We start from the raw sequence: 13,878 nt of genomic DNA, 5'->3' as shown, positions 1-13,878 counted from the left end.
AAGATACTCCAGAAAGGAAGAAAATGCAAGTAGCCATTAATGCTCTGGATAACCCAGGATAGTTCTGCCTCATGCCACCCATCCCAGCAGTTATAACCAGCACCACCTTCCACTCCTCCAAATGTTCCAGTTTAAACAGTAAATCCTATAGTCACTGTACGGACAAGAAACATACATAAATTAACAAGAAATATAATGCATGCCATTAAAGAAGTGTAAGTAAGTAATTAATATGATGTTCACAGGAGAGAAAGTATGTCTAACATTGATAAGAAAATGCACTGTGGAGGAACATTTCAGCTGCTTCTAGGATGCTGCATAGAATTTAAAGTGAATTTAGCACCACAATATCGAATACAAATACCTGATTATTGCATTGACTTGCCACTACTTCCAATATGTTACCAGGCTAAAATGTATCCATTGATACTTAATGTCAATAATAATGCACAACAGTTGGTCTGTAAATAAATAAATAATTACAACTGAGTGTATTTTGACAATTTCTGCATGAATTCCTGCTCTCTTTTAATTGCATTAGTAGCTAACATTACCTGGCAAAGCCATAATCCCTCTAACATATACACTTTCAATTAATATTTATTACAATCTAAGGACATATGTACCATTATCACTCCTTTTGCACAGATGAGGAAACATTCCTTTGCTCTAAACAAAAAACAAATCCATTTAAATATACACCAAATAATCCTCTCTGTACACATGCAGCAAATCAGAAACAAAATGGCAAGCCTTCAGTCTGTTAAGCTCCAGACAAAGAGAAAGGCAGAGGAAGTTAGAAGTCAGGGGTCAACACAAGATCAGTGCTGGAGCCAGGTTTACCCCATGAAGCCAAGAGGTGGCAAGAGGCTCCACCAAAGGTGAATAGAAGCCAAATGGAACTTCCACCACAAATGACTGGATACGTTAGAACTATGAGTCTAAGAAGTGAAGAAGAACAAATACTAACTCCTGACAAGGAAGTGGGCTTCAGGGAGCCAGGCATAGGCAACCACAAACACTAAAAAAACAGGAGAAAGAAGGCATGTATAGAATGAGAAAACAAAATTGTCCCCGTCAAAGTACATCTGAATATCAAAATTCAAAAATGCATAAAGAAACCATGTGCTGGGATCCCTGGGTGGCTCAGCAGTTTAGTGCCTGCCTTTGGCCCAGAGTGCGATCCTGGAGCACGGGATCAAATCCCGAGTCGGGCTCCCGGCATAGAGCCCGCTTCTCCCTCTGCCTGTGTCTCTGACTCTCTCTCTATGTCTATCATGACTAAATAAATAAAATCTTAAAAAAAAAAAAAGAAATCATGTGCTAAGAAAGACAAGAAAATCAGTAACTGGGGAGAGGAATTCATCCTGATAACATTTAAATTATAGAAAATATTGACAAGTATTTTTAAATAATTAAGTTTAGGATGCTCAAAAAGATAAATGAAGAAAAGACAGCCCTAAAAAATGAACAAAAAATTGTGAACAGAAATACAAGTATGTAAAGCAAAATGAGATAGATATGAAAAAAGCTTAAAACCTTGGCAATTTTAAGCACAGTCAACAAGATAACCAAGCCTGACATACTTTTTTAGCTAGACCAAGAAAAAAAGAGTATCCAAATTACTAAAACCAGAAGGAGAGAAGTGACATCAATACTAACCTTACAAAAATCAAAAGGATTATAAGGGCATACAGTTGACCCTTGGACAACACAGGGCCTAGGGGCACCAACCCCGCCATGCAATCAAAAATCCACGTACAACTTTGGACTCCTCAAAAACTTAACTACTAACAGCCCACTGTTGACCAAAGCCTTACTAAAAATGTAGACAATTAACACATATTTTGTTTGTTATAATGTTATATACTGTGTTCTTACAATAAAGTAAGCTAGAGAAAAGAAAATGCTACTAAGAAAATCATTAGGAAGAGAAAATATATTTATAGTACTGTACTTTATCGAGAAAAATCTATAGATAAGTAGACATGTAGTTCAAACCTATGTTGTTCAAACGTCAAATGTATTATGAAAACTGAATACAGACAAATTAGATAATTTACATGAAATTTCTAAAAAGACATAAGTTACTGAAAATGATTCAAGAATAAATAGAAAATCTGAATATATCTATAACAAGAGATGAATGTAGCAATTTTAAGACTTCCCCAAAAGAAAAGCCTAGACCTAGATGATTTATACTCAATATTCAAAGAAATTAATACCTACCCTTTACAAACTCTTTCCAAAAAGGAGAATATGAAACAATACTTCCAACTCATCCTATGAGACAAAACACTACTGCCCAGATTATAAAAAAAAATGACAAAGATAACACAAGAAAATAAAACTATAGACCAACATTCTTTTTTTTTTTAGACCAACATTCTTATACAGATTCAAAAATCTTCAAAATACTAACAAACCAAATCCAACAACATATAAAAGAATTTCACAGCATGACCAGGAGTGGTAGGTTAAACATTATAAAATCAATTAATGTATAGTTAAACATTATAAAATCAATTAATGTATAATACTACAATAAGAGAATGAAGGGAAAAAAAAGCACAATCCTATCAATAAACACAGAAAAAGCTTTTGACAAACCTTAGCTCCTTCAATGATTAAAAAAAAAAAAATACACTTACCAAAAGAGGAATAGAAGGATTTCCTAAAGCTGAAAAAGAGTGTTTATTAAACACCTACACCTGACATCAATAGCCAGTGGTAAAAGACTGAAAGCTTTCCTCCCAAGATCACAAACAAGACAAGGATGTCTACTCTTCACCATCTCTATTTAGCAATATTTTAGAGGTTCCAGTCAGGGCATCTAGACAAGAAAAAGAAATAAAAGGCACAGAGATGGGAAAGGAAGAATTAAAAATGTCTCTGTTTACAATGACATGATCTAGTATGTAAAAAAAATCCTAAGCCTTAGAACTAATTGATAAGTTAAACAAGATCGATATTTATAAATCAGTTATATTCTTATACAAATGCAATTAACACACCAAGAATAAATTAAAATGTTGCATTCATAATAGGATCAAAAAAAATAAGCTTAATAAAGAAGTGCAAGACTTAAAAACTGACAACTATAATAAAACACTGTAAAAAGAAATAAATAACTGCAAAGATATTCCTTATTCATGGATTGAATATTTACTAAGTTTAATATAGCAATATTCTCAAATTGATAGAGATTTAATAAAATCTCTAATAAAAAATAAAATCTCTAATCAAAATCCCAAGTGTTTTTCTTTCGTTCTTTCTTTTTTTTTTTTTTTTTTTGCAGAAATTGATAAACTGATCCTAAACTTCATATGGAAATGCAGAAACACCACAGAATAGCCAAAACAATCCTGAAAAAGAAGGACAGGACTCACACTTACTGGTTTCAAAACTTAATACATACAAAAATAGGTTCAAAATGGATTAAAGACCCAACTGTGAGACTGGAATCCATCGAAATCCCAGAGGAGAAATCTCTGTGACCTCAGTCGCAGCAACTTCCCTCACAGAGGCAAGGGAAACAAAAGCAAAAATGAACAACTGGGACTTCATCAGGATAAAAAGCTTTTGCACACAAGGGAAACAATCAACTAAACTAAAAGGCAACCTATGGAATGGGAGATAATATTTACAAATGACCTATCAGGTACAGGGCTAAAAATCTATAAAGAACTTATTAAACTCAACACCCAAAAAACAAAAAGTCCAGTCAAGAAATGGGCAGAAACATGAACAGGTATTTCTCCAAAGAAAACATACAAATGGCTAACAGAAATGTGAAAAAATGTTCAACATCACTTGCCATCAGAGAAATACAAATCAAAACCACTATGAGATACCACCTCACACTGGTCAGAATGGCTAAAATTAACAACAAGGAAACAGCAGATGTTGGTGAGTATGTGAAGAAAGGGGTACACTCTTAACTGTTGGTGGGAATGCAAACTGGTGCAGCCACTCTGGAAAACAATATGGAGGTTCCCCAAAAAGTTAAATAGAACTAACCCACACCCAGCAACTGCACTACTAGTTATTTATGCAAAGGATACAAACAAGGCGATTAGAAGGAGCACATGCACCCCAATGTTTACAGCAGCAATGTCCACAATATCCAAAATATCCAAAGAGCCCAGTTATCATCAACAGGTGAATGGATAAAAAAGAGGTGGTATATATATGCAATGGAATATTACTCAAGCATCAAAAAGAATGAAATCTTGCCACTTGGAATGACGTGGATGGAACTAGAGGGTATTATGCTAAAGTGAAATAGGTCAGTCAAAGAAATACAAATATCAAATGATTTCACTCATGTAGAATTTAAGAAGAATTTAAGAAACAGATGAACATAAGGAAAGGGAAGAAAAAATAATAAATAAATAAAATTAAAATAAAATAAAATAAAATAAAATAAAATAAAATAAAATAAAATAAAATACAGAGAGGGAGGCAAACCATAAGAGACTCTTAGCTATAGGAAACAAACTGAGGGTTGCTGAAGGGGAGGTGGGTAGGGGGATGGGGTAATTAAGTGATGGGGATTAAGGATTGCACTTGCTGAGATGAGCACTGAGTGTTGTATGTAAGTGCTGAATTACTATATTGTATACCTGAAACTAATATTATAGTGTATATAAACTAACTATTATTTAAATAAAACTAGGGGCACCCAGGTCATTCAGTCAGTTAAGTGTCTGCCTTCAGCTCAGGTCATGATCCCAGGGTCCTGGGATCAAGCCCCATGTCTGGCTCCCTGCCTCAGCAGGGAGTCTGCTTCTTCCTCTTCCTCCACTTGCACCACCCACCCCTCCCCCCTGCTCATTCTCTCTCTCTGTCTCTCTCAAATGTATAAATATAATCATAAATAAATAAATACTTTTAAAAAGCCACAATAATCAAGACAGTATGGCACTGGCATAAAGACATACAGACCAACTGAATAGATTGATGTTCTAGAAATAAACCATACATCTATGTCTAATTAATCTTCAACAAAGGTGCCAACATAATTTGCCAAGGAAAAAAATAGTCTTTTCAACAAATGGTACTGGGACAACTAGATATTCACATGCAAAAGAGTGAGGTTGGAGCCTTCCCTCATACCATATACAAATATTAATTCAAAGTGGAGCATAGACTTAAATGTAAGACCTAAAACTATAAAACCGTTGAAAGAAAATATAGGACTGAATATTCAAGCCCTTGGTTAGGAAATGGCTTCTTAGATGTGACACCAAAAGTATAAGTAACAAAAGAAAAAGTGGACTACGTCAAAAGTAAAACCTTTTGTGCTGCAAATGATACCATCAAGAAAGTGAAAAGGCAGCATACAGAATGAGTGGGAAGAAATATGTACAAATACTATATCTACAAGATCTGTATTGAGAATATAAAAAGAACTTTAATAACTTAATAATAAAAAGAAAACCCCCAAAATAGGCAAAGGATTTAAACCAACATTTCTCTAAAAGAAGATGCACAAATAGCTAATAAGGACATGGAAAGAGGATAGTCAACATCATTAATCACTGGGGAAAGAGAAATTAAAAAAAAAAAAAACACAAGCTATCACTTCACATCCACTAAGATAGCTGTAATAAAAAGGGGGGAAAAGTCAGTAACAAGGATGTGGGGGAATTAAAGACCTCTCCTATTGCGGATAGAATGTAAAATGATACAGTCACTTTGGAAAAGTTTGGTAGTTCCTTGAAATGCTAAACAAAATGAACCAGCAACTCCACTCCCATGCATATACCCAAGAGAAATGAAAACACACATCCACACAAAAACTTGTCCATGAATGCTCACAGTAGCATGATTCATAACAGCCAAAAAGTGGATACAACCCAAAGTTGATCATCAATTGATAAGGCTGTGTGATACTTGTTCTGAAATAGGTAAACATACTGAGAAAGATGAGAGAGCCCCTCAAAAGAAAGGTATATGTGAAAACTTGATTATCAAAGGAAGTATAATATCAGCTGTGGCTTTTCACATATGCTCTTTACTATGCTGAGCTACTTTCTATTCCTAGTTTGTTGAGTTTTAATCATGAGTGTTTTAATTCTATCAAATGCTTTTTCTGCATCTAATAAAATGATCATGTTATTTATCTTTTATTCTGTTAATATAGTAATCACATTACTTGATTTTGTATATTGAGGCCATTCTTTTATACCAAGCATAAATTCCATTTGGTCATGGTGCATGCTCCTTTTAATGGGCTGTTTGCTCCACATTGCTTGTAGTTTGTTTTTTTTTTTTTTCCATCCACATTCACCCAGGATATTGGCCTACAGTTTTCCTTTTTTATGGTGTCTTTGTCTAGCTTTGGTATTAGGGTAATGCCAGCTTCATAAAATGAATTTAAAAGTATTCTTTTTTCAATTTTTTTGGAAAAGTTAAGAGAAGGAATGGCTTTAATTCTTATTTAAATGTTTGCTGAGAGTTCACCAATGAAGTCATCTGGTCCTCAGCTTTTCTTTGTTGGAAGTTTTTTTTTATTACTGATTCAACCACCATAGTAGTTACAGATCTGTTCAGATTTTCTATTTATTCATGACCCAGTCTTGGTAGGTTGTATGTATCTGGGAATTCTCCCATTTCTTCTGGTTTATCCAGTGTGTTGCTAAAGAATTGTTGATGGTAGTCTCTTATGATCTTTTTTATTAATGTAGCATCAGTTGTAATGTCCCCTCTCATATTTGAGTCTTTTTCCTAACTAGTTTAGCTGAAGATTTTTCAATTTTATGTATTCAAAAAATCAATTCTTAGCTTCAATGATTTTTTCCATTGTTTTTCTACTTTCCATTGCATTTATTTCTGCCCTAAACTTTATCTTCTTTGTCCTGCTAAATGCAGGTTTAATTTATTCTTTCTCGGTTCTTGAGATATAAAGTTAGCTTATTTATTTGAGATCTTTCTTTTTAATGTATTGTTAACACAATAAATTTACATCTTAATATTCCTTTTGCTGTATGCCATAATTCTGTTCTGTTGTATCTTCATTTTCATTTGTCTCCAAATATTTTCTAATCTCCCTTTTGATTTCTTCTTTGACCCACTGGTTGTTCAAGAGTGTTTATTTAACTTCACATATTTATGAATTCTCCAGTTCTCCTTCTGCTACTGATTTTTACCTTCACTCCACTGTGACCAGTAAAAAAAAAAAAACTTAATGTGATTTCAGTCTTTCTAAATTTATGAAGACTTATTTTGTGGCCTAACATTTGACCTATCCTGGAGAAAGTTCTGTGTGTGCTTGAGAAGAACATGTATTCTGCTGCTTTTGAGTGGAATGCTCTGTATTTGCCTGTTCGGTCCGTTGCTCTGTAGCACTGTTCAAGTCCTCTGTGTCTTCACTGATCCTCTGTGGATCTTCTTTAAAAAAAAAAAAAAAAAGATTTTATTTATTTATTTGAGAGAGAGCAAGCCAGAGAGAGCACAAGCAGGGGAAGCAGCAGAGGGAGAGGGAGAAGCAGGCTCCCCGCTGAGCAGGGAGCCCGAAATGGGGCTCAATCCCAGGACCCCAGGATCATCATCACCTAAGCTACAGGCACAGGCTTTAACCGACTGAGCCACCAAGGCACCCTCTCTGTGGATTTTCTATCCATTACTGAAAATGGGGTACAGAAGTCTCCTACCCCCACAGTTACTATTGTCTATTTCTCCCTTCAGTTCCATCAATGTTTGCTTTACATACTTAGGTGTTCTGATGTTAAGTACATATATGTTTACAATGGTTATATCTTCCTGGTGGATTGACCTTTGATCACTATATAATATTCTCTTGTGACAGTGTTTGACTTAAAGTCTATTTTGTCTGCTATAAGTATAGCCACCTCTCTTAGCTACAGCAGCTAAGCGGATCTCTTCTGATTTCCATCTAACAAAATATATTTCTCTATCTCTTCACTTCTCTCAGTTTAAATTCTTGACCGTCCTGTAAGAGGAGACATCCTCACTCTTGCCATGGGTCCATCTGAACCAAATACACTCAACTTGGGCTTGCCTATGACTCACTTTGGTCAATGGGAGATACACTGTGAGCTGAGGCTCAAAATGTGCTTGTGCAATTTATGTTGGCTTTACTACACTAAAACTACCCGCGTTAGGAGAACATGCATCAGTTGGCCTTTGACCCTTCTGAGTAGACCCCAGAGAGCAGGTAGGAAACCCCTGAACCTCACTCAGCCTGCAGCCAAGCCCAGAATATGAATGGCCTACAGCCTTTCATAAATCACCGAGGCAAGCCCAGTGATAAATCAAAGATCAATTAATATCTTGTGATGCAGTAGTTTTGGTAGCAAGAGCAGATGGACAGAACGATCCATAGTGGGGGCTGGGGGCAAAACTATGAGTAAGCATTTCACACAGAAATTGAGGAAAAGTTGTTCAGCCTTGTTAGTAATCAGGGAAATTAAGAATAAAACCACAAGACACCAATTCATGATCATCAGAGTGTCAAAAATATAAAACTCTGACAGTACCAGATGTTAGCAAGGGTGAGGAGCAATGGGAATTCTCCTACTCTGCTGGCAGAAGATTAACCACTGGAAAACAACCGAAGTTTTGTTGAAGTTTAAGATGTTCCAGCAAATCCCATGACTCCAGGACTCTAGTAATTGTAGTACTCCATTAGGAGGCAAGTTTATATTAATGGCGGGGGGGGGGGGGGAGAGAAAGACTGGAATTAATCCAAATATCTATCAACAGGAATCTGAAAAAATAACTTATGCTATAGTCATACAATATAACATTGCACAGTGAAAATGAATCAGCTGCAAATACATATGCAAGAACATAATTAGCAATAACACTGGATTCACAAAGAAAATCAGAAGACTGCATTCTACATTTTTAAAACACAAAAGCAAGCAAAAGCACTCAATATGTGCCTTAGAGATACATTCTTATGTGGTAAATTATTCGAAGAAGGAAATGATAAATATAAAATGCAGCAAAGCAGTTGAAGAGGAAAATTAACAAGACTGTAATGTTTTCATTCTTAATTAAGCTGGATATTGGCTTCACAGGTATATATATTTTTTCTATTGTGCTTCATACTGACCTATAATATATGTTGTTTTTATGGGACACTAGAAGGTGTAGTTGGCTAATTGTGTGACTCTTGGTTTCGGCGCAGGTCATGATCTCTGTGCTCAGAGCAGAGTCTTCTCAAAAGATTCTCTCTCTGCCCCTCACCCACACCCACACTCCCCCCCCCCCCCCGCCCACACACACACACACACTCTCTCTCTCTCTCAAATAAATAAATGTTAAAATATGTTGTTTTGGGGGGTGCCTGGGTGGCTCAGTCAGTTAAGCATCTGCCTTCAGCTCAGGTCATGACCTCAGGGTCCTGAAATAGAGCCCCGCTTTGGGTTCCATGTTCAGTAGGTAGGCTTCTTCTTCCTCTCCTGCTGCTGCTCCCCACTGCTTGTGCTCTCTTGCTCCATCAAATAAATAAAGCCTTTTTTTAAATGTTGTTTTTGTATATAAAATGGCAAACAATTTTTTAAGTAATTTAAATGGTGTATCCTAGGCATTCAAGATAAGAAAAGTTAACAGAGGTAAAAGAGTACACATAGCACTTTCTTCTAACTGAACAGTCCATTTTTCCTGTTGCTAAATCCCTTTTTTCACCAAGACTTGCTGCCTTTTTCTCTTATGTTTGGGAAAAAATATCTCACTAGGCCCTTTCTGAGCATGTACTAAGTGCAGTTTGCGAGGAGGAGATGTGTGAGGAGCACGTGTTGCTCCTACCTGCCTTTGTGAGACCACACTATTGTCAAAGAAGCATAAGAACCAGGGGCATTAACTAAACTGGGGGATAGCCACATCCATGCTGCCTGTCAGAAACTAAGCTGAATCCTCAGCATTTCTAGTTCTGCTGAGTGAAATCTCAGCAGGGACAAAAGATGGGGATGAATTCACCAGTCAGAAACACAATCTGGTTCTCCTAAGCAAAAAAGTCATTTATTGGAAGAATAATGCTCAGAGATTTAATGTTCTATGGCAGGATCAGATAGAAACAAAGAAATGCATATTAAAAATAAATAGCTTCCTACACCCACGAATATGACTGGCAAGGCCTTATCAAGTGTTAAAGAGAATGTGAAGCAGCAGGAATTCTCACATACTGCTGAACTGTAAACTGTAAACTTCCATCTGGATCCAAATGTTTCTAGATACACAGAAAAACTAGCACAGGTGCAAAAAGAACATGTTTATATGAAAAATTTAATAGTACTTCCAAATATCCATGGATAGGAAATAAAATGAATAACTAGTAATATATTTTAAAAGGAATACTATACAGCATTGATATATCCCACCCTATTTGTTTTATATCCCATCACAGATAAATCTCTAAAATACACTTGAACAGAAAGGTCAGGTTGCAGGATTATATACATACCGCAGACCTGTCTGTATCATGTCTACTTACAGAAACATAGATGCTTATTCAAAATACAAGAACATGACTGAGGATGATACAAAACTTCAGCTTAGTAGTCACATCTCAGTAGGAGTGGAAAGAAATAGGTCTAGGTAAAGGAGGCTGCAACTGTAATTACAGTGTTCTCATTGCTTTTAAAACACAGAAATCAATAGGCTAAAATACTATTGAGATTATTCAATCCAGATGGCCAGCAGAGAGTTGTTCATCCCTTTCTTACTCTCAACACTTCATCATGTATTTGGAATATTTCTGATGAAAATACAGCATTCAGGGGTAGTCTTATAAGAGGAGTGTTATGTCTTCATATTTACTTCTAAAAATGTTTCATTTCCCCATGAATATTACCATCAAGTTATGAAGTTATATACTCACTCAATGGCAACCACTCACTTAGAACCTTAAAACTACAACTGGAAAAAAAAAAAAAAAAAACTACAACTGGGACATGTAACAAAGCACAGATATCATCATCCCTGCAACTACTATTTATTAAGTTAGCTGCTTCTATGTGCCAGGCATATGGTGGCAGCTTCTCCACAGCCCTTGCAGGGCTAACAAGCTCCAGGTGACATGGCCAGTCAGGGCAAAATTGAACTGGTCTAACTGCAAAATTTTATACCTTAACTAATGACTCCATTTCTAAAAACATACTGCTGCTGCCTTTAGCTACAAGATGGAGACAAAGCATGTGTTCAGTGCATAGCAGTAGGACTGACATACATTTTTGATGGTGAGATAATGGGAAAATGTGTAAATAAATTACTTGCCTCAGTTCGTGTGGCTAGCTATTGACAGAGCTAGAGCAAGAATCTAAGGTTTAGACAACAGACCACTTCATATCTTATTGAGAACAGACTATATTCATTAAAATAGATTTTCCAACAAATGCCACTGTGAAGCCTTGCCCAAATTAAATTTTCTTAGTATCACACCATTAAGTACATTCAAATAAATCTCCTTCCAGGAGTATCTTTAATACAATGGCACTTGAATCATGATAACTGGTACTTCTGCCTAAAATGGCATGCCCATTAAATGACATGGAAATACATAATTTGCAGAAATAAAAATCAAATTGTTTTGTTGCTAGACCATGTGTCTATCACAAGCTTTTCAAGATTGCATTAGATAAGGATGCCTAGGTGGCTCAGCGGTTGAGCATCTGCCTTCGGCTCAGGCTGTGATCCTGGGGTCCTAGGACTGAGTCCCACATCGGGCTCCCTGCATAGAGCCTGCTTCTCTCTTTGCCTATGTCTTTGCCTTCTCTGTCTCTCATGAATAAATAATTTTTAAAAGACTGCATTAGATACATGTGAATTCTATTAATCAAAATTTTCATCAGTCAAATAAAAAACTAACACTATGGAAACATTCTCTATTTCTAACTATTTCTCTGATATGATGACCAGGAAGAAACCAGACCAGGGCAGCAGAAAATTCATCCAATCATAAGTTCTCGATCTGACTTAGCTCACTGGCAATGGGACAAGCCTCACCTACACTGACTAGGTTGCTGCTCTTATGGAAAATGACGCAATAACTGGGACATGTTTTTTTTTTTTTTTCCTTAATTGAAGTATATGTACACAGAGAAAAAAATGTTTAAAGGGGAACCAAGCTGGCTCAGTCAGTGGAGCATGAGATGCCTGATCTCAGGGTTGGGATTCTGAGCCTTATGTTGGGTGTAGATATTATTTAAAAATTAAATCTTTAAAAACAATAGAATAAAAGGAAAACACATAAAAGATAAGTACATATATATAGCTCAGTAAATTTTTACATACTAAACATAACTAGTACCCAAATCAAGAAACAGAATTTATAATCCTGTTCCTTTTCAGTCACTGTATCCATCAAAGATAATCTTGATGGTTATCCCAACTTCTAATACAATAGGTAAGTTCTGTATATTTTATACACTATATTAATGGACTTACATACTATGCACTGTTCTTGGGTCTGTCTCCTTTGCTAACATCATGTTTGTGATAATCTTCCATAAAATTCCATGTACATGTAGATAGATCATTCTTACTGTTATACAGTCTGGCAGAGTGTCTTATAACATATTTATTTGCTTTATTTCTCATGAGCATTTGGGTAATTTCCAGGTATGAGATATTACAAATAGTGCTACTTGGATATTCTACTACATTTTTCCTGTTGAAATGTACATTCCACATGTTTCTTCTAGGAGTAAAATTGCTGAGTCATACAGTATGTGCATTACTTTCCTATTAACACTGTAGCAAATTACCACTAACTTTATTGCTTAAAACAATACAAACTTATTGTACACGTATACATTATATATGGAGATCAAAAGTCCTAAATGGGTCTTATGAGGCTAAAGTCAAGGTGCCAATAAGGCTCTAGGGAAGGCTTCAGGGGAGAATCCATTTTCTTGCCTTTTCCAGCTTCTAGAGGCACCTGCATTCTTTGGCTTAAAAGCCCTTCCCCTTGGGCAGCCTTGGTGGTGCAGCAGTTTAGCACCCACTGCAGCCCGGGGTGTGATCCTGGAGACCCGGGATGGAGTCCCATGTCAGGCTCCCTGCATGGAGCCTGCTTCTCCCTCTGCCTGTGTCTCTGCCTCTCTCTATGAATGGATAAATAAAATCTTAAAAAAAAAAAAAAAAAAAAAAAAAAAGGCCCTTCTCCCATCTTCAAAGCCAAATGGTCGGTCAAGTCTTTCTCACAACACACCACCCTGACACTAATTCTTCTGCTTCCCTCTTCTGCATTTAAAGGATCCATGTGATTACATGGGTCCATTTTAATAGTCCATGATAATTTCCCTATTTTAAGGTCGAATGATTAGCAATCTCAATTTCATCTACAACCTTAACACCCCCTTGCCTTGTGCCATACACAGTAGTAGACTCTAGGGATTAGTATATGGACATCTTTGCAAGTCATTATTCTGCCTCCCATGGTATGCATATATTTTGAATATGTTTCTAAAACTTGTAAGTATTACGGACATTTTATTTTAACATTATGGCAAACTTAAGTTTCTTTCTATGCAGCAAATCCAGTTTCTTCTGCCAGCCTTGTAATTCTTCTAACTAGAAAAACCTTGTTCAGTTACTAAGCATGTAAGTATATTTTTAAAATTATATTTATGTCTGTGTTTGTGTGCAGGTATGTGTGTGTGATTTCCACTATGGAATGATAATATACTAGGGGCTACATAAATGCAAAATAAGTAACTTCTGGTCAAGATGGGAAATAGAACAAATGCCAGGAAGAGAATATACTGGAAAAATATAAGAAAAATGTTTGTATTACACAGCTGAGCTCTAGATCATTAAAAGAGGGAAATCTTCAGATGCCAGAAACAAAGGTAAAACTGAAGAAATGAAACCAGATATACAAATTAGGAACTTTGTTTTTTTATT

The 13,878-nt window shown here is 36.0% G+C and overlaps 1 protein-coding gene across 5 annotated transcripts in view; it reads right to left on the bottom strand.

The window, feature by feature from the left end:
• L3MBTL4 (L3MBTL histone methyl-lysine binding protein 4) overlaps nucleotides 1-13,878 on the bottom strand; it is a 459,873-nt gene that overhangs the window by 384,042 nt on the left and 61,953 nt on the right. The window contains exon 1 of one of the 5 annotated variants that reach the window (XM_041724332.1): nucleotides 6,161-6,225. The exons of 3 other annotated variants lie outside the window; for them this stretch is intronic. In XM_041724332.1, the coding sequence (XP_041580266.1) occupies nucleotides 6,161-6,183 (23 nt within the window). In that variant the 5' untranslated portion in view covers nucleotides 6,184-6,225. Of the gene's footprint in view, nucleotides 1-6,160; nucleotides 6,226-13,878 lie in introns of those variants that run through there. One more of the 5 variants, XM_041724304.1, reaches the window with a different exon arrangement.

This window comes from Vulpes lagopus, chromosome 1, assembly GCF_018345385.1.
Source record: "Vulpes lagopus strain Blue_001 chromosome 1, ASM1834538v1, whole genome shotgun sequence".
NCBI lineage: Eukaryota > Metazoa > Chordata > Mammalia > Carnivora > Canidae > Vulpes > Vulpes lagopus.
The sequence above is the reverse complement of the archived record's forward strand: the minus strand, read 5'-3'. Positions and strand labels throughout refer to the sequence as shown.